Source organism: Ranitomeya imitator, chromosome 3 (assembly GCF_032444005.1).
Source record: "Ranitomeya imitator isolate aRanImi1 chromosome 3, aRanImi1.pri, whole genome shotgun sequence".
In the NCBI taxonomy this organism is placed as follows: domain Eukaryota; kingdom Metazoa; phylum Chordata; class Amphibia; order Anura; family Dendrobatidae; genus Ranitomeya; species Ranitomeya imitator.
The window spans coordinates 4284702-4311362 of NC_091284.1; the positions used below are offsets into that span (position 1 = coordinate 4284702).

A 26661-nucleotide genomic window follows, 5' to 3' on the forward strand; every position below is an offset into this window, starting at 1 on the left:
ACACCGGAATGTAAGTATGTAGTGTTTTTTTTTTTTTTACATTAGCACTGGTAACCAGGGTAAACATCGGGTTACTTAGCGCGGCCCTGCGCTTAGTAACCCGATGTTTACCCTGGTTACCAGGGGACTTCGGCATAGTGGGTCGCTGGAGAGCTGTCTGTGTGACAGCTCTCCAGCGACCACACAGCGACACTGCAGCGGCATCGTTGTCTAAATCACTGCAGCGTCGCTAAATGTGACGGTATCTTTAATCTTTACTTGCTTGCTGACTAATAGGCTTAACTGTTGGTTACCCCAACTTATTAATAAGGACCAGGTGGGTTTTGCCCCTTCCATCAGGGTGGTGACAACACTAGACGTGCGTTAGTTTTGAGATGTATCTAACAAAAATAATTTACAAACCCTTGTACTGCGCCTCGATGCTGAGAAGGCTTTTGGCCGCCTTAACTGGTGTTTCTTGTTTGAAACTGAGAACGTTTGGCATCTCGGGGGCTTTCCTGATAGCTTTGAGGGCATTGTATAGATCTCCTTCGGCTTCAATTAAGTTACCATTCTATACCTCCCCTTCTTTTAACATCTCGAACGGCACACGCCAGGAATGTCCCTTGTCCCCCTTACTATAATAAGATTATGCTAATGTTCTATGGAGACCGATGACGTGGGTCAAAATGACGACAAACACGGTATATCACAGTTTAGTATATATATACTAGAAAGATGAACTTCAGATGACTGATGTAAACTGCGGCTTTACAGAGAAGCAAGTAATAAACAGTCTCAAGAATATGTAGATGTTAGTAGTACAGACCGAGGATGCGAGTTCAAGTCCAGCAATGCAGAATCCAGGGGTCAGAGCCCGGGCTGGCTCCTAGTAGGGGGCAGACCGTAGCAGAGGTGGGTGCAGAGCAGGTGAAGAGTAACACAGTCTTTCCGGTGGTACGTAGATCCCGAGGAATAGAAGAAACAAGCAGGTTGCAAGTCCTTGAGCTTGTCAGCAAGTGAGGTACAAGATACACAAGCAAGGTATAGTATGCAGAGTTCCTTTATATATGCAGCAGACAGGAAACAAGGAGTATCAGACAGGAAACAAGATGGCCCCCATGAAGCCATCCACTCCATTTTGGGTAAGGGCAGAATCCAACAGAACTAAGGGCAAGAACAGACAAAAACAGGTACACAGTCCCAGTCCTTACATTACTCTCTTCTTTAAAGATGTCCTCTGGACTTTCTTATATCTGGTTTATTGAGATAGCTGATGTGGAACTGTCTGATCAGACGAGGAGCGTGAATATTTTCCAGAGGTTCCCAGGATTTCTCCTCAGATGAGTACCCTTTCCATGTTACCAGATACTGGAGTCGTCCCCTATGAATCCGAGAATTGATGATCTTCTCCATGATGAATTCCTCCTGCCCGTCGATGAGAATTGGATCAGGAGGAGCAGATGTGCGCCCGGAGAAAGTATTTGCCACTACTGGTTTAAGCAGGGAAACATGAAAGACAGGATGTATTTTTAAAGAATTAGGCAACTTGAGTTGGCAGGCTACAGAACTCATTATTTTACTGATCTTGTACGGACCAACATATTTTTGCCCCAGTTTAGATGTTGGAACCCTGAGTTTCAAGTTCTTTGAGAGCCAGACCATGTCTCCTACCTTGTATGTGGCTACTGGTTTACGGAATCTGTCTGCTGCCTTCTTGTATCTTTCTTGTGCTGTGGCCAGCGTCTGCTTCAGAACTTCCAGATTCTGCTGCAGAGATGAAATGCGGTCGGCTACCGCAGGTACAGACATGTCTATCAGAAGTCAAGGAAGAATGCTGGGATGATATCCCTTATTAGCAAAAAAATGGAGACATTTTGGTGGACCCACTCTATGAGTTATTGTATGTGAATTCAGCCAGCGGAAGCAAACTCACCCAATCATCTTGTAAGTGACACACATAGCAATGCAGATACTGCTCCAAAGTTTGATTGGTCAGTTCAGTTTGTCCGTTAGACTGTGGATGGAAAGCAGGTGACAAACTTACCTTGATGTCCAGAGCAGCACAAAAATTTTGCCAAAATTTTGAAGCAAATTGGTCCCCTTGAACAGATATTACTTCATCCGGGACTCCATGTAATCGAAAAATATTTTGTACGATAAGGTCCGCAGTCTGTTTTTCCGTCGGTAACTCGGTACAGAGAATGAAATGAGCAGCTTTGGTTAATCGGTCAACTACTACTAGAATCATGTTCTTCCCTTGGGAGGTAGGCAACTCTATGAAAAAGTCCATTGAGATAAACCTTCAGGGATGAGATAGGATAGGAAGGGGTTGCAATAGTCCAGTAGGTGAGGAGCGAGGAACTTTTGATCTGGCACATACCTCACATGACGACACATACAGTTGCACGTCTTTCTGGAAAGTTGGCCACCAAAAGAAACGAGACACAAATTCTTGAGTTTTCTGAATTCCTCTATGACCGGCAATCTTAGAGTAATGCAGTAGTTTCAATACTCTTAATTTCATTGTTTCAGGGACATACAGACGTTGTCTCTGAAACCAAATGCCGCTTTTCAAGGTTAACATTACCTGATTGGATGGTTGAATCAGAAGTGAGTCTGTGGCATAGGCCTCCTTAATATCCTTTAATAGATCTTGATTATGCAGCATACTTACAAAGTTTCGTTCTGATAGTATGCTCCTTGAAGGCGAAGCTGAGGTTACGTCATCCGAATGAATCCTGGACAGAGAAGATTGGGGCACCTGCTGGGGAGGAAGATGGTCGTATAAATCCTTCACTAAGTTCTCATCAATGTACTCCTTGAGAGCTTTCAATTCTGGTCCAGACAAGGGATAAATATTTCCAAACGGAATCGTGGCAACAGGAAGTACTTCCACAGGGCAATCGTATGGCCGATGTGGTGGCAATTTGTCTGCATTCTTTTTATCGCATACATCCGCGATATCTTGATATTCATTTGGTAATTTTAACTCAACTGTAACTGCTGACCTGACTGAAGTTAATTCTCCAGATGATGTCTGTTTACTTGGAAACGGCAATTCTTTCGTCTTCCAATCGCTAGTGGGATTTTGCCACTGTAACCATGGTAACCCTAGAAATATAGGGAAGTGAGGGGAGGAAATTAGCAAAAATGACAGTTTTTCAGAATGACCCACCCCCATACGAATCTTCAGAGGTGTTGTTTGAGAGTCTACCGGCCCAAATACCAACGGAGACCCATCTACGGTCTCCATTAACACCGGTGAGCGTCTCTTCTGCGAGTGTATACCGTGTTTTTTAGCGAATGCAATGTCCATGCAATTGCCGCTAGCCCCAGAATCAATCATGGCTGTTCTAGTAAGCCAACAGGATTGCACCCAGATCTTAATGGGGATTGTACAAAGTGAGTCTTTTCTGACCTTGCCTGAGACTGACGTAGCAGAACTTATTGAAAATACTTCTCCACCCACTGGTGACGATGCTACTGAACTACAATCAGGAAAGTCTGGATTTTCGTCTGACATCACTTCGTGCAAGAAATTGACTGAGAAAATACAGAAGACACATCGGAAAAGTCACATTCGACTACCGCAGCTGCGGACTTGCGTTTTTTTCCTGGACAGACCGAGATGTAGTGACCCGATTTTTCACAGTAGAAACATAAATTTTCTCTGAAGCGATGTTCCTTGCGTGCGTCAATGGTACTCCTCCGAACCGCATCAACCTGCATAGGTTCAGGCTCTGCTGGAGAAGACGACCTGCTTTGAGTTTCTCTGGGGGATGGGAGGAATATAGGGTTGTTACGGTTGGCCTCCGCCCACTTCTCTTGCCGGCGTTTGATGAGACGAATATCTATCCGGATACAATGATTTATAAAGTCAGTCAGATTTGTAGGTGATTCACCCCGAGCCAATTCATCCTTAATAGTAGCAGACAAACCCCTCCTGAATACTGCATATTTTGCTGAGTCACACCATGTAGTGTCCAGCACCCACCTCCGAAATTCCATAGCATATTCCACGACAGGACGCTTTCCTTGACAAAGTGTTAATAATGCAGCCTCTGCCATGAGGTTACAGTTGGGGTCCTCGAACATCTGACACATTGCAGTAATAAAGTCATTCAGAGAATTTAGACATGCATCATTGGTTTCAATCAGAGGATTAGCCCAGGCTAAGGCTTTGTTTGTCAGCAACATTATCATGGTTAACACCTTGTCCCGTTCAGTTCAGAACTGAGCTGCACGTGCTGAAAAATATAACTGACACTGATTCAGAAACCCACGGAATTTCTCTCTTTCTCCACCAAACCTGAATGGTGGGAGTTTGGGAAAAACCGGACCCGGAGCAGGATTTGGAACTGGGGCTGGAACCGCAGCTACGGCTGTAGTCTCCACATTTGAGAGGCGAGTGGCTAGAGACTGGATAGATGTATCGGCCACATTTGCATTATGATTCGTTTGAGACTCCAATGCCCCCAGCTTTGTCTTAATTGCTTGAAGCTCCCCATGCAGTCCTGTGACAAATGAGCACAGCTTTTTCACCCGCACCTCCATAGAATCTTACCCAGTGATCTCCATCTCTTTTTTGAGGCTCGTGTATTTTGTAATAAGATTATGCTAACGTTCTATGGGGACCGATGACATGGGTCAGAATGACGATAAACACGGTATATCACAGTTCAAGATATATATATATATATATATATATACTGTATATATATATATATACTAGAAAGGAGAGTAAAACTAATCCCAAACTGTTCTTCAACTATATCAATAGTAAAAGAATAAAAACTGAAAATGTAGGCCCCTTAAAAAATAGTGAGGAAAGAATGGTTGTAGATGACGAGGAAAAAGCTAACATATTAAACACCTTCTTCTCCACGGTATTCACGGTGGAAAATGAAATGCTAGGTGAAATCCCAAGAAACAATGAAAACCCTATATTAAGGGTCACCAATCTAACCCAAGAAGAGGTGCGAAACCGGCTAAATAAGATTAAAATAGATAAATCTCCGGGTCCGGATGGCATACACCCACGAGTACTAAGAGAACTAAGTAATGTAATAGATAAACCATTATTTCTTATTTTTAGTGACTCTATAGCGACAGGGTCTGTTCCGCAGGACTGGCGCATAGCAAATGTGGTGCCAATATTCAAAAAGGGCTCTAAAAGTGAACCTGGAAATTATAGGCCAGTAAGTCTAACCTCTATTGTTGGTAAAATATTTGAAGGGTTTCTGAGGGATGTTATTCTGGATTATCTCAATGAGAATAACTGTTTAACTCCATATCAGCATGGGTTTATGAGAAATCGCTCCTGTCAAACCAATCTAATCAGTTTTTATGAAGAGGTAAGCTATAGACTGGACCACGGTGAGTCATTGGACGTGGTATATCTCGATTTTTCCAAAGCGTTTGATACCGTGCCGCACAAGAGGTTGGTACACAAAATGAGAATGCTTGGTCTGGGGGAAAATGTGTGTAAATGGGTTAGTAACTGGCTTAGTGATAGAAAGCAGAGGGTGGTTATAAATGGTATAGTCTCTAACTGGGTCGCTGTGACCAGTGGGGTACCGCAGGGGTCAGTATTGGGACCTGTTCTCTTCAACATATTCATTAATGATCTGGTAGAAGGTTTACACAGTAAAATATCGATATTTGCAGATGATACAAAACTATGTAAAGCAGTTAATACAAGAGAAGATAGTATTCTGCTACAGATGGATCTGGATAAGTTGGAAACTTGGGCTGAAAGGTGGCAGATGAGGTTTAACAATGATAAATGTAAGGTTATACACATGGGAAGAGGGAATCAATATCACCATTACACACTGAACGGGAAACCACTGGGTAAATCTGACAGGGAGAAGGACTTGGGGATCCTAGTTAATGATAAACTTACCTGGAGCAGCCAGTGCCAGGCAGCAGCTGCCAAGGCAAACAGGATCATGGGGTGCATTAAAAGAGGTCTGGATACACATGATGAGAGCATTATACTGCCTCTGTACAAATCCCTAGTTAGACCGCACATGGAGTACTGTGTCCAGTTTTGGGCACCGGTGCTCAGGAAGGATATAATGGAACTAGAGAGAGTACAAAGGAGGGCAACAAAATTAATAAAGGGGATGGGAGAACTACAATACCCAGATAGATTAGCAAAATTAGGATTATTTAGTCTAGAAAAAAGACGACTGAGGGGCGATCTAATAACCATGTATAAGTATATAAGGGGACAATACAAATATCTCGCTGAGGATCTGTTTATACCAAGGAAGGTGACGGGCACAAGGGGGCATTCTTTGCGTCTGGAGGAGAGAAGGTTTTTCCACCAACATAGAAGAGGATTCTTTACTGTTAGGGCAGTGAGAATCTGGAATTGCTTGCCTGAGGAGGTGGTGATGGCGAACTCAGTCGAGGGGTTCAAGAGAGGCCTGGATGTCTTCCTGGAGCAGAACAATATTGTATCATACAATTATTAGGTTCTGTAGAAGGACGTAGATCTGGGGATTTATTATGATGGAATATAGGCTGAACTGGATGGACAAATGTCTTTTTTCGGCCTTACTAACTATGTTACTATGTTACTATGTATGTAAGATGAACTTCAGATGACTGTTGTAAACTGCGGCTTTACAGTTAAGCAAGTAATAAACAGTCTCAAGAATATGTAGATGTTAGTAGTACAGACCGAGGATGCGAGTTCAAGTCCAGCAATGCAGAATCCAGGGGTCAGAGCCCGGGCTGGCTCCTAGTAGGGGGCAGACCGTAGCAGAGGTGGGTGCAGAGCAGGTGTAGAGTAACAGAGTCTATCAGGTGGTATGTAGATCCAGAAGCAAGCGGGGTATCCCGAGGAATAGAAGAAACAAGCAGGTTGCAAGTCCTTGAGCTTGTCAGCAAGTGAGATACAAGATACACAAGCAAGGTATAGTGTGCAGAGTTCCTTTATATATGCAGCAGACAGGAAACAAGATGGCCCCCATGAAGCCATCCACTCCATTTTGGGTAAGGGCAGAATCCAACAGAACTAAGGGCAAAACAGGTACGCAGTCCCAGTCCTTACACTTACTTATATGTAATGTGTATGACAGTTCAAAATCCTGGTATCTCAGGAGTGGAGGTATAAAACCAATCTATAGAAGATACCTTTATTTGCGGATGATGTCCTTCTGACCCTTACTAAGCTCCACATAACGCTTCCTAATCTCGTGGATATTTTAAAATTATATGGCAATTTATCGGGCTATAAATTGAGCACTTCCAAGACAGAAGAATAAATATCGCCCCTAGCGTTCTTGACCATTTAAAGCTAAACTTCAAATTCAGATGGAAAATTGAGGCAGTCAAGTATCTGGGGGTCAATCTATCCTCTTTTTATACTGGTCTCTATAACTGTGACTACCCGTCCCTATTCAGCGATCTCAGAGGATTGATATCTAAGTGGACACCGCTCTCGCGCTCATTGATAGGTTATATAGCCTCAACTAAAATGTCTCTCCTTCCCAAGTTACTCTACTTTTTTGAGACCCTCCCTTTCAGGGTCCCGATGGGGGAACATAGGTCTCTCCAGGCTGGCATATTGAGGTTTATTTGGAATGGTAGAAGTCACCGGATTTCCAAGCGTCTTCTCATCTCTCATAAATCACAGGGAGGTCTCTCCATTTCGGACATTTTTAAATATTATTGGGAGGCTCACCTGAAAAGATTTACTTCATGGGTTTCACTATGGTCTTATAATAAATGGACAGAAATAGAAAAATTATGGTTGGCCCCGATTCATCCAAATTCCTTTTTGTGGACATCTAAGCCCATCAGAATCCCAATTGCTTTATTGGGCCCTATGCAGTTTACGTGAAAGGTTTGGCTCTCATGTATGAAATTGTGAGGGACTATGGAGACTCCATTTTGACTTATTAATTTCAGACCCAATATATTATCCAGAGATCTCTCTATGCTCCCGGAACTGTGACCCCCACCCATGGGATAAGTACACAAATTCCTAAAAGAGCAGAAATGTTCCACATGGCTGGAGAATTAGAGGCCACATGTTAATTAATGTGAGGAGGAACAGAGCTGGGACCCCATGCCATCTTTTGTGCAAGGCCGCCAATGTAAGGCATAGATGGTTAGGCACCGACACATAGATGAATTATGAGAGTACTGTGCATCTCAGGGTTAAGTCCAATATACCACCAGAATCCGGGAAACCCTCCGCATACAGACTTGGGTCCTATCATTCTCTAGCTGTCCCAGATACCGAGATAGGCTCTCCAGAACCTCTTAGCCGACCAGAGTTTGGATTCTCCATATCGGTTGATCTCTGTTACTGTTATTACTGTTTGACTGCACTGTATTGTTTTGGAAATCTTCAATAAACACTAATTGATAAAAAAAAAAAAAAAATGCCCCAACGAACCCTTTTGGACATCCCACTAGAAAGTTATGACCCATCCTAGATATTGGGAATTATTTCAGCTAGGAAGTCAGTGGAGGAGATTTTAGTCCAGTCCAGAGGGGCAGCGGCAAATATTGGAGGGGGCGAGCTAAGGGTTAAAAGCTAGCCACACACCTTTAACCAGTATCATTGTTCTGCCACGGAAGCCGTGTTACATCACACGTGGAGACAGACCAGAAACTAAGAAAGTGCCTGTGGTTTCGAGTGCTTCTCTGGATCCACATGCTACAAGGACCGGTAACCTGACACATACAGCTAACTGCAATCCCATACCGTACCCTGCCTTTATCTGTACCTCTTGCTGTAATATCTGTATATTACTCTGTATATATTTCTATTATCTATCTAGTGTGCCTTTCTGCAATTAAAATATCAATTAATTTTGGGCTGCTCTTTTATCTCGAATCCTGATTTCCCACATCCGTGAGTCGGCTAATACTTACACACTACCTGGGGTTGGTTTCTGACCCGATATAAGCTTGTTAACAGAGCCGGCTTATATCTAACAAGGAACTGGTGGCGGCATACCGTTCTGGTGTTATTGGGGGATCCTGGCAGTGATGGACGGAGGTTTAAATATATTCCCAGCCTGGGACTGATGATACCTCACCGCAGAGTGCCCCGATAACCAGTGCGTGACAGGGCAGCCTCTCCGGTGACTACTTTTCCCATGTGAAGTTCCCTGACTGACCTGAGGCTAAGGGAGCGCCAGAGAGCTGTGACTGTGTAAGCTGGGTCACAGATTGGTGACGGCAGTGGGATATCCGTATCCCCGACTTTCGTTTTGTCACAGAAATAGTTTAGCTTGGCTTCCCCTAAGTCGCTAATTATATCCTTTATTTATCAACCTCTGATTCCAAACAGTATGTATCCGACAATGGTTCATCTGTGGATTTTGGCAGGTTTATTCAGATTTGCAAACATGGTGGATGGGGACACACTGGTGGTTCTTGCATTTGATGCTATCAGGTCCAAACTAGGTGTAACCAATAAAGAGTTATTTCAATTGATGCAGATTAAACATCTGGCTTCCTCGTTGTATGGCTTGTTGAAGGTGTCTTTACCGACTGATATTGAAAGGATATGGAAAAGGTGCCCATATACCAAAGAGTTCATTTCGGACATTTACAGGATTGTAAACTATCCTCAAGGGGGTCAACAGTTAAACATCTCTACATGAGCAGATGGGAGTCTATTCTTGGGAAGGGGCTTTCCCCCCAAAGTTGTTAGGGCATATGGGAGAAGGCAGCCAGGTCCTCTATCTGCACACTCTACAGGTCCTTCTCAAAAAATTAGCATATAGTGTTCAATTTCATTATTTACCATAATGTAATGATTACAATTAAACTTTCATATATTATAGATTCATTATCCACCAACTGAAATTTGTCAGGTCTTTTATTGTTTTAATCCTGATGATTTTGGCATACAACTCCTGATAACCCAAAAAACCTGTCTCAATAAATTAGCATATTTCACCCATCCAATCAAATAAAAGTGTTTTTTAATAACAAACAAAAAAACCATCAAATAATAATGTTCAGTTATGCACTCAATACTTGGTCGGGAATCCTTTGGCAGAAATGACTGCTTCAATGCGGCGTGGCATGGAGGCAATCAGCCTGTGACACTGCTGAGATGTTATGGAGGCCCAGGATGCTTCAATAGCGGCCTTAAGCTCATCCAGAGTGTTGGGTCTTGCGTCTCTCAACTTTCTCTTCACAATATCCCACAGATTCTCTATGGGGTTCAGGTCAGGAGAGTTGGCAGGCCAATTGAGCACAGTAATACCATGGTCAGTAAACCATTTACCAGTGGTTTTGGCACTGTGAGCAGGTGCCAGGTCGTGCTGAAAAATGAAATCTTCATCTCCATAAAGCATTTCAGCCGATGGAAGCATGAAGTGCTCCAAAATCTCCTGATAGCTAGCTGCATTGACCCTGCCCTTGATGAAACACAGTGGACCAACACCAGCAGCTGACATGGCACCCCACACCATCACTGACTGTGGGTACTTGACACTGGACTTCAGGCATTTTGGCATTTCATTCTCCCCAGTCTTCCTCCAGACTCTGGCACCTTGATTTCCGAATGACATGCAAAATTTGCTTTCATCAGAAAAAAGTACTTGGGACCACTTAGCAACAGTCCAGTGCTGCTTCTCTGTAGCCCTGGTCAGGCTCCTCTGCCGCTGTTTATGGTTCAAAAGTGGCTTTACCTGGGGAATGCGGCACCTGTAGCCCATTTCCTGCACACGCCTGTGCACGGTGGCTCTGGATGTTTCCACACCAGACTCAGTCCACTGCTTCCTCAGGTTCCCCAAGGTCTGGAATCGCTCCTTCTCCACAATCTTCCTCAGGGTCCGGTCTCCTCTTCTCGTTGTACAGCGTTTTCTGCCACATTGTTTCCTTCCAACAGACTTACCATTGAGGTGCCTTGATACAGCACTCTGGGAACAGCCTATTTGTTGAGAAATTTCTTTCTGGGTCTTACCCTCTTGCTTGAGGGTGTCAATGATGGCCTTCTTGACATCTGTCAGGTCGCTAGTCTTACCCATGATGGGGGTTTTGAGTAATGAACCAGGCAGGGAGTTTATAAAAGCCTCAGGTATCTTTTGCATGTGTTTAGAGTTAATTAGTTGATTCAGAAGATTAGGGTAATAGGTCGTTTAGAGAACCTTTTCTTGATATGCTAATTTATTGAGACAGGTTTTTTGGGTTATCAGGAGTTGTATGCCAAAATCATCAGTATTAAAACAATAAAAGACCTGACAAATTTCAGTTGGTGGATAATGAATCTATAATATATGAAAGTTTAATTGTAATCATTACATTATGGTAAATAATGAAATTTAACACTATATGCTAATTTTTTTAGAAGGACCTGTATAAGGAGAACTGTTATGTCTGCTAATGAAAGGTGTAATGAAGGCAATCCAGAGACAGAGTGCCTAGCGATCAGAGCGCACACAGTGATCTGACAAATACCCAAAAACAAAAGAACGAGCTCTGAGACGTGGAAACTCTGTAGACTGCACACCTGATCCTATCCTAAACACAACTAAAAGTGGCTGTGGATTGCGCCGAACCACTACCTATGCAACTCGGCACAGCCTAAGAAACTAGCTAGCCTGAAGATAGAAAAATAGGCCTGACTTGCCCCCAGAGAAATACCCCAAAGGAAAAGGCAGCCCCCCACATATAATGACTGTGAGTAAGATGAAAAGACAAAACGTAGGGATGAAATAGATTCAGCAAAGTGGGGCCCGATATTCTTAGACAGAGCGAGGACAGTAAAGCGAACTTTGCAGTCTACAAAAAACCCTAAAGCAAAACCCACGCAAAGGGGGCAAAAAAGACCCACCGTGCCGGACTAACGGCACGGCGGTACACCCTTTGCGTCTCAGAGCTTCCAGCAAAACAAAAGACAAGCTGGACAGAAAAAAGGCAACAAAATAGCAAAAAAGCACTTAGCTATACAGAGCAGCAGGTCACAGGAACAATCAGGAGAAGCTCAGATCCAACACTGGAACATTGACTAGATGCAAGGATAGCAGCATCAGGTGGAGTTAAGTAACGAAGCAGCTAATGAGCTCACCAGAACACCTGAGGAAGGAAGCTCAGAAGCTGCAGTACCACTTGTGACCACAGGAGTGAATTCAGCCACAGAATTCACAACAGAGAACCACCAGTATAAGATATTGATGTATTGATATCACACTTCGGAGCTCATCCACAGACTGATCCCTATGCCCCCATTCTATACTGGAGTTGTAGTTCATCGGGGGGTTCCCAGTATCATGTCTTCTGGTCCTGCCTGGGGATAGCCGGGTTTTTAGAGGATGCGAAAGTCTTAATAAGAATGGTTCTCTATGTTGAGGTTGGACTGGACCCTGCTGTCTACCTACTAAACGTTCCTCTTGGAGGGATGGGGAAGAGTTCAGCTAGATTACTACTACATATCCTGACTGCAGCAAGATGTTTGATCGCTCTTCAATGGAAGCTGATCTCTCCTCCTTCACATCAAGGTTTATTACATAGAAAAACTGACATTCGAAGGATGGAATATGTGACGGCCTTAATGGGAGCGAGAGTGGATAGATTTGATGTTGGTTGGGCCCCCTGGGACTATTACTAGGCTCAAAATAATAGCTAGGGCAGCACGGTGGCGCAGTGGTTAGCACAGCAGCCTTGCAGCGCTGGAGTCCTGGGTTCAAATTCCACCAAGGACAACATCTGCAAAGAGTTTGCATGTTCTCCCCGTGTTTGCGTGGGTTTCCTCCGGGTTCTCCAATTTCCTTCCACATTCCAAAGACATACCGATAGGGAATTTAGTTTGTGAGCCCCATCAGTGACAGTGATTATAACATGTGCAACCTGTTAAGTGCCGCGGAATATGTTAGTGCTATATAAAGATTATTATTAGCTTCATTTTCGGTTTCTTTGGACCTTTGTGCCTTCCCTCCCCCACTACTTTGTGTATCTGTCTTGTCTCTTTATGCGATGTTCTTATGTCAGATATTCTGTTGTAAATTTAAGGACGGAATTGGTTTAAAATGACGCCAAATATAATCTCTCTGTTTGATCTTTAACTCTTACAATTTCACTATGCAATATGATTCACCACCGCAGGGGGGAGTTCTCCCCAATAATACATCTTTTTTGTACTCCGTAATTGAGGTTTCTTAAAGTTGTTTTCCTAAAATTCTTTATGTATGTAATTGTCTGGACTTTTGTTTTAAAATGTTAAAACTATAAAACTCAATAAAAATTACAGTTATAAAAAAAATCCCCAATAGACGACCTCAAAAGGCACAAGATACGGTTTTACAATGGCCCTCACAGTCCCCTGATCTGAACATCATTGAAAATCTTTGTCTAGCCCTCAAAATAGCAAAGGCAGCAAAACGCCCAGGAATCTCACAGAACTGGAGGAATTCACCAAGGAGGAATGGAGGAAAATCCCTCAGACAAGAATAGGAAGACTCTTGTCTGGCTATAACTAGCATTCACAGGCTGCGATACTTACAAAACAGGGCGCCACTAGGCATTAACCATGCAAGGCACACAAATGCCCATTTTAATTTTTATATGGAAAAAAATGTAATTTTTGAAATGGAAAAAAGACAATTTTTTTGGCCTAAAATACAGAGGAAATGAGTCATCTGTAACTTTAGGCCTTTTAGATCATTTCATCTTTAACTTGCTTCACTGTTCGCAATAATAGTAATATTGACCAGGGTGCACAAACTTTCTACATGCCACTGTATATATTACAAATAAAAACCCAGTTGCATTTTATATGCGAGAGGGGGATATCACACAGTGGTGGTCCACCCTCAATTAACTCCAAACAAATGCACAATGAATAGGAGAACACGGAGTACATACCGTAGGTGCATAAAAGTTTATAATCTTATTAATCTACTTAAAAAAATTATATATAAAAAATTGCGATACAAAAGACATTCAGGAATAAACAAATATATTAAGGTCACTCAGGGGCGTAATTACCGCGGTCGCAGAGGTCGCCATTGTGACCGGGCCCGTCTGGTCAGGGGCTCGGAAGGTCCGAAGCACCCGACATCATGTTGCAGTGCAGGAGATTTCTCCCTCACGGCAACAGTCCGAGGCGTATCTAGGGGGAGAGGTCAGCCAGCGCATGTGAGAGAAAGGAAGCAGCTCCGTCAGCATGGTGAGACTCAGAGCTTCTCCTGAGCTCTGCAGCCCAGGGACAGAAGGCAGGGGGGAGGTGCGTGACAGGCAGAGCTTCTGTAAGCAGGAGATGCTGAGGAGCTGCACATTTATATCAGCCTCCCCTTTGTGTGTGTGATCTGTAGTGTGTACGTGTGTGTGTGATCTGTAGTGTGTACGTGTGTGTGATCTGTAGTATGTGTGTGTAATCTGTAGTGTGTGTGTGTGTGTGTGATCTGTAGTGTGTGTGTGTGATCTGTAGTGTGTACGTGCGTGTGTGTGATCTGTAGTGTGTGTGATCTGTAGTGTGTATGTGCATGTGTGTGTGATCTGTAGTGTGTGTGTGATCTGTAGTATGTGTGTGTGTGATCTGTAGTGTGTGCGTGTGTGTGATCTGTAGTGTGTGTGTGATCTGTAGTGTGTGCGTGTGTGTGATCTGTAGTGTGTGTGATCTGTAGTATGTGTGTGTGATCTGTAGTGTGTGTGTGATCTGTAGTGTGTGTGATCTGTAGTATGTGTGTGTGATCTGTAGTGTGTGTGTGTGTGATCTGTAGTGTGTGCGTGTGTGATCTGTAGTGTGTGTGTGATCTGTAGTGTGTGCGTGTGTGTGATCTGTAGTGTGTGTGTGTGATCTGTAGTGTGTGTGATCTGTAGTATGTGTGTGTGTGTGATCTGTAGTGTGTGCGTGTGTGATCTGTAGTGTGTGTGTGATCTGTAGTGTGTGCGTGTGTGTGATCTGTAGTGTGTGTGTGATCTGTAGTGTGTACGTGCGTGTGTGTGATCTGTAGTGTGTGTGATCTGTAGTGTGTATGTGCATGTGTGTGTGATCTGTAGTGTGTGTGATCTGTAGTGTGTGTGTGATCTGTAGTATGTGTGTGTATGATCTGTAGTGTGTGCGTGTGTGTGATCTGTAGTGTGTGTGTGATCTGTAGTGTGTGCGTGTGTGTGATCTGTAGTGTGTGTGATCTGTAGTATGTGTGTGTGATCTGTAGTGTGTGCGTGTGTGATCTGTAGTGTGTGTGTGATCTGTAGTGTGTGCGTGTGTGTGATCTGTAGTGTGTGTGTGTGATCTGTAGTGTGTGTGATCTGTAGTATGTGTGTGTGTGTGATCTGTAGTGTGTGCGTGTGTGATCTGTAGTGTGTGTGTGATCTGTAGTGTGTGCGTGTGTGTGATCTGTAGTGTGTGTGTGATCTGTAGTGTGTGTGATCTGTAGTGTGTGCGTGTGTGTGATCTGTAGTATGTGTGTGTGATCTGTAGTGTGTGCGTGTGTGATCTGTAGTGTGTGTGTGATCTGTAGTGTGTGTGATCTGTAGTATGTGTGTGTGTGTGATCTGTAGTGTGTGCGTGTGTGATCTGTAGTGTGTGTGTGATCTGTAGTGTGTGCGTGTGTGTGATCTGTAGTGTGTGTGTGATCTGTAGTGTGTGTGATCTGTAGTGTGTGCGTGTGTGTGATCTGTAGTATGTGTGTGTGTGATCTGTAGTGTGTGCGTGATCTGTAGTGTGTGTGATCTGTAGTGTGTGCGTGTGTGTGATCTGTAGTGTGTGTGATCTGTAGTGTGTGCGTGTGTGTGATCTGTAGTATGTGTGTGTGTGATCTGTAGTGTGTGCGTGATCTGTAGTATGTGTGTGTGATCTGTAGTGTGTGCGTGTGTGTGTGATCTGTAGTGTGTGTGTGCGTGTGTGTGTGATCTGTAGTATGTGTGTGTGATCTGTAGTGTGTGCGTGTGTGATCTGTAGTGTGTGTGTGATCTGTAGTGTATGTGATCTGTAGTGTGTGCGTGTGTGTGATCTGTAGTATGTGTGTGTGTGATCTGTAGTGTGTGCGTGTGTGTTCTGTAGTGTGTGTGTGATCTGTAGTGTGTGCGTGTGTGTGATCTGTAGTGTGTGTGTGATCTGTAGTGTATGTGATCTGTAGTGTGTGCGTGTGTGTGATCTGTAGTATGTGTGTGTGTGATCTGTAGTGTGTGCGTGATCTGTAGTATGTGTGTGTGTGATCTGTAGTGTGTGCGTGTGTGATCTGTAGTGTGTGTGTGATCTGTAGTGTGTGCGTGTGTGTGATCTGTAGTGTGTGTGTGATCTGTAGTGTGTGTGATCTGTAGTGTGTGCGTGTGTGTGATCTGTAGTATGTGTGTGTGTGATCTGTAGTGTGTGTGTGATCTGTAGTATGTGTGTGTGTGATCTGTAGTGTGTGCGTGTGTGTGATCTGTAGTATGTGTGTGTGTGATCTGTAGTGTGTGCGTGATCTGTAGTATGTGTGTGTGATCTGTAGTGTGTGTGTGTGATCTGTAGTGTGTGCCAGGAGATCACACACGCTAAAAAAGAGATAACAAGAAAAACAATGTAAAACCACAACTTAAAACAAATGAATAAACAGAGCACCACCAGAGTGTGATGGTCCAGCAGAAAATATGCACCAATACCATCAAATAATGTGAGACTCCTCGTCACAGAAAGGAGGAGAATGTCAACGTTTAGGGGTCATGGTGTCCAGGGTCACTATCCATTTAGTCTCCAATTGTGCCAGGGTCCTCTTATCATTGCTCCCCCTAATACCAAGGTGTAACACATCAATCCCCCTGACCAAAAAAGTCACTATATATATATATCTATACATACATAGTACAGTGAGACTGTGCTATGCCAGCCGCTGGATCACTTTACCCCACAACCATCCATGACTTTGGCTGATGTCTGCACTGGTGCGTTATGGGTGATGTTGTAGAGCGTGGTTGTCAGCGACATTCTCTTTCCTGGTTACCTGATTTCTCTGATTTTTATCTTCTAGGCCTTTCTGGAGCAGTATTTGCGCCCAGGGCCCCAATGCCAGTACTCCAGAGCCAAGCCAGCCGAGTGGACGTTAGTGAGCGAGGAGTCAGTCACACGAAGCCTGAAGTCGCAGTTGACGTTCTGCTTGCGCAGCGCCGCCGTCCAGCTGGTGGTCAGTGTCAGCGAGATTCCCAGCTTGACGCTCAGCGAGAACTTCATCCCACCAAACTCCCATCGCTTCTTGGTGCAATTGTATCCCCCGGCGCTGGATGCCACCACCGTATCTCCAGCGTGACATGTACACACATTTATATGCTGCTATCATATGTATATATCACCCTGTAATATATATCGCCCTTTATTATACACCGCCTGTTGTACTGTATGACAAATGCCTCAGCCCTCCATCCTATGTTATAGTCAGTCCTGTCCTAGTATCAGGGAGGTCTTCTGGCATCAGTACATTTCTCAGTATTAATAATATTAAAGGTCATTTTTGGAAACATGGGAGCAGATGTTGTAGTCTGTCCATCCATAGACGCAACAACACAATCTGACAAACTAAGGAGCCTGATACAAGGAGTCAGACTCTCAGGAAGTGTGAACATGGCAGAGAGCCAGAAAGACCTGTGAGAGGAGCTGGACCAGAACCAGAATAAATGTTTACATAGACAAAAAAGCACATAGTCCAGAAACAATACTGGGACACGGGACAGATCCCAGCACCAATGGTGACCAAGGAATCCAATCCAGAGGTCATAAGAGCCAGAAACAGCTAAGAAGACCAAAGGCAGGATGACTAGAGATGACAATGAAAGTGATGGCGCTCAAACACCGGCACAGGGAGCATCCCACTGCTGAGTGACACCACAAGATCCCAAATCTGGATAGAAAGGACCAAAGACAACATAACTGGACATGACACTGGAAGTGAAACATAGAAGTTCTGGTTCCAACTGCCAAGCACAATCCCAGGACGCACAGATAAATGGTGAATGTCACAGCATCTGTCACAGAAGCAAGTGGGCTTGGTTGTAGATAAGTGACCAAAGACTTCGGTGACATTTCTCTATAAATCTTGAGTAGAATCTGGGACAATAAAGTGTCCAGAAGCAAAAGGTTTGTCATAGCAGGACAAGAGACAAGCAGAACTGTGGAGACTATGAACACACAATAACAGTAGAGTCTGCTCCAGCAGTATGTTTTGAGCAGAAGCGTAATAGGATCAGAGGTTGTTAATCTATCTTGAGTTCACCTTTGGAAATGCCTGGCATTCTGTTACCTGGAATAAGAATGAATCGGATTGAAATTAGTGATATCAGCATTGTTTTGGCACTTTACGGGCATTGCACAGGTAGGACAGGACATCATTGTATGGAGTCATGTTTAGGAGTGCACAGCCCGAACATCTCAAGAATGTCCTTCTGCTGAATGATGTCTTGACAAAGAGGTCCCATAAAGAAGCTTCTGGACCGCCAGACACTAAGGCATTATTATTATTTATTATAGCACCATTTGTTCTTTGGCGCTTTACATGTGAGGAGGGGTATACATAATAAAAAACAAGTACAATAATCTTAAACAATACAAGTCATGACTGGTACAGGAGGAGAGAGGACCCTGCCCGCGAGGGCTCACAATCTACAAGGGATGGGTGAGGATACAGGAGGAGAGAGGACCCTGCCCGCGAGGGCTCACAATCTACAAGGGATGGGTGAGGATACAGGAGGAGAGAGGACCCTGCCCGCGAAGGCTCACAATCTACAAGGGATGGGTGAGAATACAGTAGGTGAGGATAGAGCTGGTCATGCAGCGGTTTGGTCGATCGGTGGTTACTGCAGGTTGTATTCTTGTCGGAAGAGGTGGGTCTTCAGGCTCTTTTTGAAGGTTTCGATGATAGGCGAGAGTCTAATGTGTTGAGGTAGAGGGTTCCAGAGTAGGGGTGATACGCGAGAGAAATCTTGTATGTGATTGTGGGAAGAGGAGATAAGAGGGGAATAGAGAAGGAGATCTTGTGAGGATCGGAGGTTGCGTGTAGGTAAGTACCGGGAGACGAGGTCACAGATGTATGGAGGAGACAGGTTGTGGATGGCTTTGTACGACATGGTTAGGGTTTTGTACTGGAGTCTCTGGGTAATGAGGAGCCAGTGAAGGGACTGACAGAGGGGAGGGTCCGGGGAATAGTGGGGGGACAAGTGGATTAGTCAGGCAGCAGAGTTTAGAATAGATTGGAGGGGTGCGAGAGTGTTAGAGGGGAGGCCACAGAGCAGGAGGTTACAGTAGGCAAGGTGGGAGATAATGAGAGCATGCAGTAGGGTTTTTGCAGATTCTTGGTTGAAAAATGTACGGATCCGGAAATATTTTTTGAGTTGAAGTCGGCAGGAAGTGGAAAGGGCTTGGATATGTGGTTTGAAGGAGAGATCAGTGTCAAGGATCACCCCGAGGCGAGTTTGTGGGACTGGGGAGAGTGGGCAGCCATTTACTGTGATGGATAGGTTTGTTGGGGTAGTCGAGTGTGATTGGGGAAAGGTGATGAATTCTGTTTTGTCCATATTAAGTTTTAGAAATCTAGCGGAGAAGAAGGATGAAATAGTGTACAGACATTGAGGGATTCTGGTTAGTAGGGTGGTGATATCTGGTCCAGAGATGTAGATCTGTGTGTCGTCAGCATAGAGGTGATACTGAAAGCCATGAGATTCTATAAGCTGTCCCAGGCCAAAAGTGTAAATGAAGAAGAGCAGGGGCCCTAGGACTGAACCTTGCGGGACTCCGACAGATAGGGGGCAATGTGAGGAGGTGGTGTGTGAGTGGGAGACACTGAATGTCCAGTCTGTTAGGTATGACGAGATCCAGGATAGGGCCAAGTCTGTGATGTCATGAGATGAGAGGGTCTGTAGTAAGAGGGAGTGGTCCACTGTGTCAAAGTAGAGTTCCAGGAGGAGGAGGACAGAGTAGTGTCGCTTGGCTTTGGCAGTTAATAAGTCATTGGTGACTTTAGTTAGGGCAGTTTCAGTGGAGTGGTGCGGTCGGAAGCCATATTGATTCGAACAGGGAGCAGGAAGATAGATGGGAGGAGAGTTCAAGGTAGACGTGTTGTTCCAATAGTTTTCAGGCATATGGGAGAAGTCATATGGGGCGATAGCTAGATACAGAGGATGGGTCAAGAGAGGTCTATTTGAGGATAGGTGTGATTGAGGCATGTTTGAAGCTTGAGGGGAAAACACCCTGTTAGTGATAGGTTGAAGAGATGGGTTAGGGTTGGGTTGAAGACTGTGGGGAGGTTTGGGATGAAGTGAGATAGAATCAGGTCAAGTGCACAGGTGGTGAGATGTGATCTTGAGAGTAGAGTGGAGAATCGATCTTCTGTAATGGTGGAGAAGTTGGTTTTGGAGGAGGAGGGCTAAGCAGTTATGAGGAAGGCCTCTGGGAGTTGTTGATCAAAACATGATCTGATTTTATCAATCTTCTGCTTGAAGAATGAGGCAAAGTCTTCAGCTGAGATGAGTGGGGAGGGAGGAGGTGCTGGGGGACGGAGGAGAGAGTTGAAGGTGATGAATAACTGTTTAGGGTTGTGAGACAGGGAGGATATGAGATGAGAAGTAGGTTTGTTTTGCTGTGGCGAGTGTGGTCTTGAAAATAGTGAGGGACTGTTTGAATGCGATGAAGTGCTCGTTGGAGTGGGATCTTTTCCATCTCCGCTCAGCAACCCTGGAAGCTCGCCTCAGTTCTTTGATCAGGCTGGTATGCCAGGGCTGTCTGTTGATTTTGCGAGCTTTGGTATGTGTGAGACAGGCAACCAATTCCAGAGCTGCAGCTATTGTGGTGTTATATAGAGCGGCAGTGGTGTCCGCATTGTGTAGGGAACTTGTGTCTGTAAGAGGAGGGATTCAAAGAGTGAATGTGGATCGAGGTGTTTAAGATTTCTGCAAGGGTGTGCAAGTTTGTGGAGTGGGGATTGTGGACAAGAAGAGGAAAGGGAAGAGAATGTGAGTAGGTTGTGGTCAGAAAGAGGGAGAAGTGAGTTAGTGAGGATAGATAGGGGCAGAGGCGGGTGACGATGAGGTCCAATGTGTGGCCATCATTGTGAGTGGCTGCAGAAGTCCATTGATTGAGGCCGAAGGATTAAGTGACAGATAGAAGTTTAGTGGCAGCTGAGAGTGGAAGTGGGGATGTTGAAGTCGCCAATGATGATAGTGGGGATGTCCGCAGAAAGGAAATGAAGTAGCCAGGTAGTGAAGTGATCGAAGAAGGTGGTGGCTGGCCCTGGGGGGCGGGTAAATGACAGCTAGTTGGAGGTTGATGAGGGAGTAGATGCGCACAGAGTGCAGCTCAAAAGGAATTGAGGGTAAGAGAGGGTGGCAGTGGGATTTGGGTGACGGAAGAGTTATCTGACAGGAGAAAACCAACTACTCTGCCATGCATGGCATGGAGGATGACAAATATCAGGCACCCGCTGATCGCAGCTATGAATGTGTCAGGTCTTTACCTTACACTCATTACAGATGAAGGCACATAGGTTCATGGAGATGTCTTCCCTCTTTATTGAGTATTTTAACTACGGTATTTCATTTATAAGCATTATAATGTCACCTCTACAGCAGGGGATGAACCAATGAAATGTGGCTCCTTGTACCAGACTATAGCATAGTCCTGATCATTTAACTATTCTGGAGCTGCCCAAGTTTTACCAATAATAATTGTGATTGTCCTGTGTGAGTGTCACACACCACTTAGATATAAAGTTTGTGACATGAGCTTTCACATGACATATTATAGGACTACAAGGACTGGTTCGCTCCCAAAAAGTATTCAGATTTATTCATCATCATCATCATCGTCATCATCGTCATCATCATCGTCGTCATCATCATCGTCGTCATCATCATCGTCGTCATCGTCATCATCATCGTCATCATCATTGTCGTCATCATCTTGATCATCATCTTCAGTGTTGACCTTCCCTGATAACACATCTTCTATCCACTGTTCCAGCTCAGATGGTGATGGCAAATCCTCAGCATCTTCAATATCCATCCAGACACTGTCCGCCTGTGAAAATAGAAAAGAGAATCTCTTGTAAATCCTTTGCATCTGAGAATAAACCCAAAACCGGAGGTGAGAATCACAGAGTAGAACCACAGGTGAAAACCACACAGGAGAACGACAGGGGAGAAAAACACGGGGAAGAATCAAAGGTGACAATCAGAAGTGAGAATAACACAGTAGAGTAAAAAGAGGGGAACCAAATGGGAGGAACGCTGGAGAGAATCACAGGGGAGAACCAGTACAGAGAACCACTGGTGGAAACACAGGAGAGAAAAACAAGTGGAAACACTGGAGAAACACAGAAGAGAACCACTAGAGAGGACCACAGGTGGAAAGACAGGAGAGAAAAACAAGGGGAAACACTGGAGAAACACAGAAGAGAACCACTAGAGAGAACCACAGAAGAGGAAAACAAGGGGAAACACTGGAGAAACACAGAAGAGAAGCACTAGAGAGAACCACAGGTGAAAACACAGGAGAGAACAACAAGGGGAAACACTGGAGAAACACAGAAGAGAACCACTAGAGAGACCTACTTGTTGTTACCTCCTCTCTGTGCATGCCACAGGTGAGTTAGTCGGCCCTGGAAGCTCTAAAGTCACGGTTGCTCTTATCCTGGCGAGTCAGCGGAATAGTGAGACTCTGTAATATGCACCATCTTGTGTATTTTTCTGTGACTGTTCCATATGTTATTGTCTGGTTTGTGGTTCAATAAAGCATTGCCACACTGTTTTACCCTCACCCTGTGTTCTCTGAGTAGTATTATGCCAACGGGAACAGAGAGTGGGCATTCGGTGAGATGCGGTTTCGACTAGCGGACTAGAGCACCCACTAACCCCTGTGTCTTCATACTGATTATGTAGGCGACGGGAGGTCACAAGATACTGGTGATGGAGGCGATGGGCAGTCACTGGATACTGATGATTGAGATGATGGGCAGTAACCAGATACTTAATCCTTCTATATCTGAAGCTTCTGACTCTGCAGCATTTTCCAACACCTGCTTAAGACCTTGCCCTGTACTTTGTATCTCGTCTGTAAAGGTGCAGTACATGTATCATTCAGTCTCAATACTTACATCCGTCACATTAACAACTCCAATTTGTGGTCTGAACAGGTCGATATTGAAAGTCTTTTCCCAGTATGTCACCAACTGTGGGGAGAAGATTTCAGGTTATTAATAGCACAATAGACATGGTGGAAGTGAAAATTAAGATGTCAGATGTACGAAACAATAAGAAAGACACTGCAAAGAAACAGAGGAGAGGACATGCAGAAGACTATGGAGAGGACATTAGGGTCTGGAGGAGGCACAGGAGTAAGCGAAGTCTGGAGGAACTCAGAGGAGTATGGAGAGGGCATAAAAGTCTGGAAGAGGTCTTGAAGTTCAGATGAGGGAACAGTGAGTTCAAGGTGAGGCGGATAGTTGTTTCTCAATGGGAGAAAAGGGTCTGATGGGAGGCAATAGAGAAGACTGGAGGAGATGGGATTCTGGAGATGACAGGGGAGTCTGGAGGAGATAAAGTAGTCTATAGGGACAGATATGTCTGAAAGATATGTAACGGTCTAGTAGAGGGCTCAGAGAAGTCTGGAGGTTGACAGATATCTGCAGAGGACAGTGGATTCTTGGGAAGGAGTGGAGGAAGAAACAGAGGTGTGGAGATGACAGAGCACAGAGAAGTATGAAAGAAACAGAAGAGCTTAGAGGATTAAAGAGAAGTTTTAAAAAGACAGGAATCTGGAGAGAAGCATCTGAAGGAGAAAAGAGGTGGAAGAAGACAGAGGTATCTGGAGGACAGATAAATCTAGAGAGACAGAGGGTTTTTTTGGAAAGGACAAGATCTGAAGGACAGAGGAGTCTGGAGGAGACCGAAGAGTCTGAAGGAAGGGCCAGAGTAGTATAAATAAAGTAACAGAAGAGTGTGGAGGGGGGCAAGAAATTTGGAGAGGGTAAAGGAATCTGAAGTAGAGGACATAGGAGTCTAGAGGACGAAATTGAAATGTGGAGAGGGATGCATGAGCCTGGAAGAGTAGACAATAAGGAAGATGGAGAAGACAAAGGAGCCTGGAACATAGGTGTGTGGAGTGGACAGTGGAAGCTGTAGAGCAGGGGTGGGGAACCTCAGGCCCCGGGGCCATTTACGGCCCTCGATGACCTTTTATCAGGCCTCCGAGCAGATTCTCAGGGACCGCATTCTTGGGCAGGGAGGTGTATTTTGATTACAACCAGCTCATTAATTTCTTCTTGCTCTGTTAGCACACACACGCAGTGTTCGCTCCTGAACACTGAAGGGCATGCAATGAAAGATTACGTCCTGACACCAGTGCCACAGTCATGATGCACTTTGTGGGCGGAGTTTGTACGGCCTCCGAAAGATGGGATAAATATCCAAATGGACCTTGGCAGAAATAAAGATTCCCCACCCCTGCTGTAGAGGATAGATTGGAACGGAGGAGGGCTTGTTTCCGGCGTGGTGACCTGGTGATTTTATTGCCATCATTGTGGGGTAGATACAATGCTCTGACCGATTCTTATTGCCTTGTTTTGTGGAGTTGTAGCAACCAGAAACCTGCAATCCTGGCGGTTTGATATTCTCTCTTTAGGTTTTAGAGATCAGAATACGGTAATTAATTTTAGATTTGGATAGATCACGCTTTTCTGAACATGTTGATTTTTTATTTTTTGTGTATTTATCATTGTTGACTGTGTAGAAGAGGGGTGTGTGTCACAGGGGGCCGCTGGACTCGAGAACAAGTGTCCGGGACAGATCGCTGCCCTTGATGCCGCTGTCAACAATTGGCTGTGGCAATTAAGAGGTTAATTAGAGGCCTGGGCCAGATATGTAATGTAGCCGGCAGGTGCAGCTCCTCGGCCTACTCCAACGTCCCTGACACACTTCAGGGCGGATATTCCTGTCATAGGATGTTAAGGGGTTGAGATGCCAGCGATCGTCTTCCTGAAGCGCCCACGCGGTCATCGTCTCAGCTATTTCTCTGGCAGCTCCCCGAAGAAAGAACAAGTTACTTCTTTTAGCCACTTGAAGGTTTCCAGAGCTGAAGTGACACATGACGCACACGTGTACACTCGTCTTCACATGGCCGTGCACTATGATCATTTTTTGCAGTGCTTTTTCAGGTGCTCTCCAGGTGGAACCCTCCTGAAAAACACGTCGTGTGCACAACTCCTCCTATTCATTGGGTTTTTAGATGTAAAAGGATCTGAAGGATATGATGTCCTTCACCTGATAATTTGTCTGGAGGAGACACTGCACAACTATGTCACAAACACATACCAGGTACTGTAGAGTAATAGAGAGTAACGTCACCAGAGGGAAGTCATCCGGATCGATCCACACGATGCTCAGGTCCAGATTCTCTGTGTTCTCTCTGGCAACTTCCTTCAGGATCTGGATAAACTCATAACCGTCTGATGTCAAGGAGGAGCGAAACCACATTGGAGAGAAGAACCAGAAGAGAGGATGACCCCTCATCATCACAACACTCATCATCCCCATCATCACAACACTCATCACAACACTCATCACAACACTCATCATAACACTCATCATCCCCATCATCACAACACTCATCACCCCATCATCACAACACTCATCACAACACTCATCACAACACTCATCATAACACTCATCATCCCCATCATCACAACACTCATCACCCCATCATCACAACACTCATCATCCCCATCATCACAACACTCATCACCCCATCATCACAACACTCATCATCCCCATCATCACAACACTCATCATCCCCATTATCACAACACACATCACCCCCATCATCACAACACTCATCATCCCCATCATCACAACACTCATCATCCCCATCATCACAACACTCATCATCCCCATCATCACAACACTCATCATCCCCATCATCACAACACTCATCATCCCCATCATCACAACACACATCACCCCTCATCATCACAACACTCATCACCCCATCATCACAACACTCATCATCCCCATCATCACAACACTCATCACCCCATCATCACAACACTCATCACCCCATCATCACAACACTCATCATCCCCATCATCACAACACTCATCATCCCCATCATCACAACACTCATCATCCCCATTATCACAACACACATCACCCCTCATCATCACAACACTCATCACCCCATCATCACAACACTCATCATCCCCATCATCACAACACTCATCACCCCATCATCACAACACTCATCACAACACTCATCACAACACTCATCACCCCATCATCACAACACTCATCACAACACTCATCACAACACTCATCATCCCCATCATCACAACACTCATCACAACACTCATCATAACACTCATCATCCCCATCATCACAACACTCATCACCCCATCATCACAACACTCATCATCCCCATCATCACAACACTCATCATCCCCATTATCACAACACTCATCATCCCCATCATCACAACACTCATCACAACACTCATCATAACACTCATCATCCCCATCATCACAACACTCATCACCCCATCATCACAACACTCATCATCCCCATCATCACAACACTCATCATCCCCATTATCACAACACACATCACCCCTCATCATCACAACACTCATCACCCCATCATCACAACACTCATCATCCCCATCATCACAACACTCATCACCCCATCATCACAACACTCATCACCCCATCATCACAACACTCATCATCCCCATCATCACAACACTCA

General features: G+C 44.7%; 2 protein-coding genes and 1 long non-coding RNA gene across 6 annotated transcripts in view; 2 read left to right on the top strand and 1 right to left on the bottom strand.

Annotated features, from left to right (window-relative positions):
- LOC138672430 (vang-like protein 1) overlaps positions 1-17405 on the top strand; it is a 168983-nt gene extending 151578 nt beyond the window's left edge. For all 4 annotated transcript variants that reach the window (XM_069760401.1, XM_069760398.1, XM_069760399.1 and 1 more), the window contains exon 8: positions 16917-17405. In XM_069760401.1, coding sequence (XP_069616502.1) covers positions 16917-17192 — 276 coding nt within the window. In that variant the 3' untranslated portion in view covers positions 17193-17405. The remainder of the gene's footprint in view (positions 1-16916) is intronic.
- A 4009-nt stretch (positions 17406-21414) lies between these two features.
- CASQ2 (calsequestrin 2) overlaps positions 21415-26661 on the bottom strand; it is a 94796-nt gene continuing 89549 nt past the window's right edge. The window contains exons 9-11 of the mRNA XM_069760402.1: positions 25270-25370; positions 23022-23096; positions 21415-21946 (exon numbers count right to left, since the gene is read on the bottom strand). Coding sequence (XP_069616503.1) covers positions 21713-21946; positions 23022-23096; positions 25270-25370 — 410 coding nt within the window. The 3' untranslated portion in view covers positions 21415-21712. The remainder of the gene's footprint in view (positions 21947-23021; positions 23097-25269; positions 25371-26661) is intronic.
- Positions 21940-22684, top strand: LOC138672432 (uncharacterized). The gene is made up of 2 exons (XR_011319735.1): positions 21940-22271; positions 22346-22684. It is a non-coding gene; the product is annotated as an uncharacterized lncRNA (long non-coding RNA).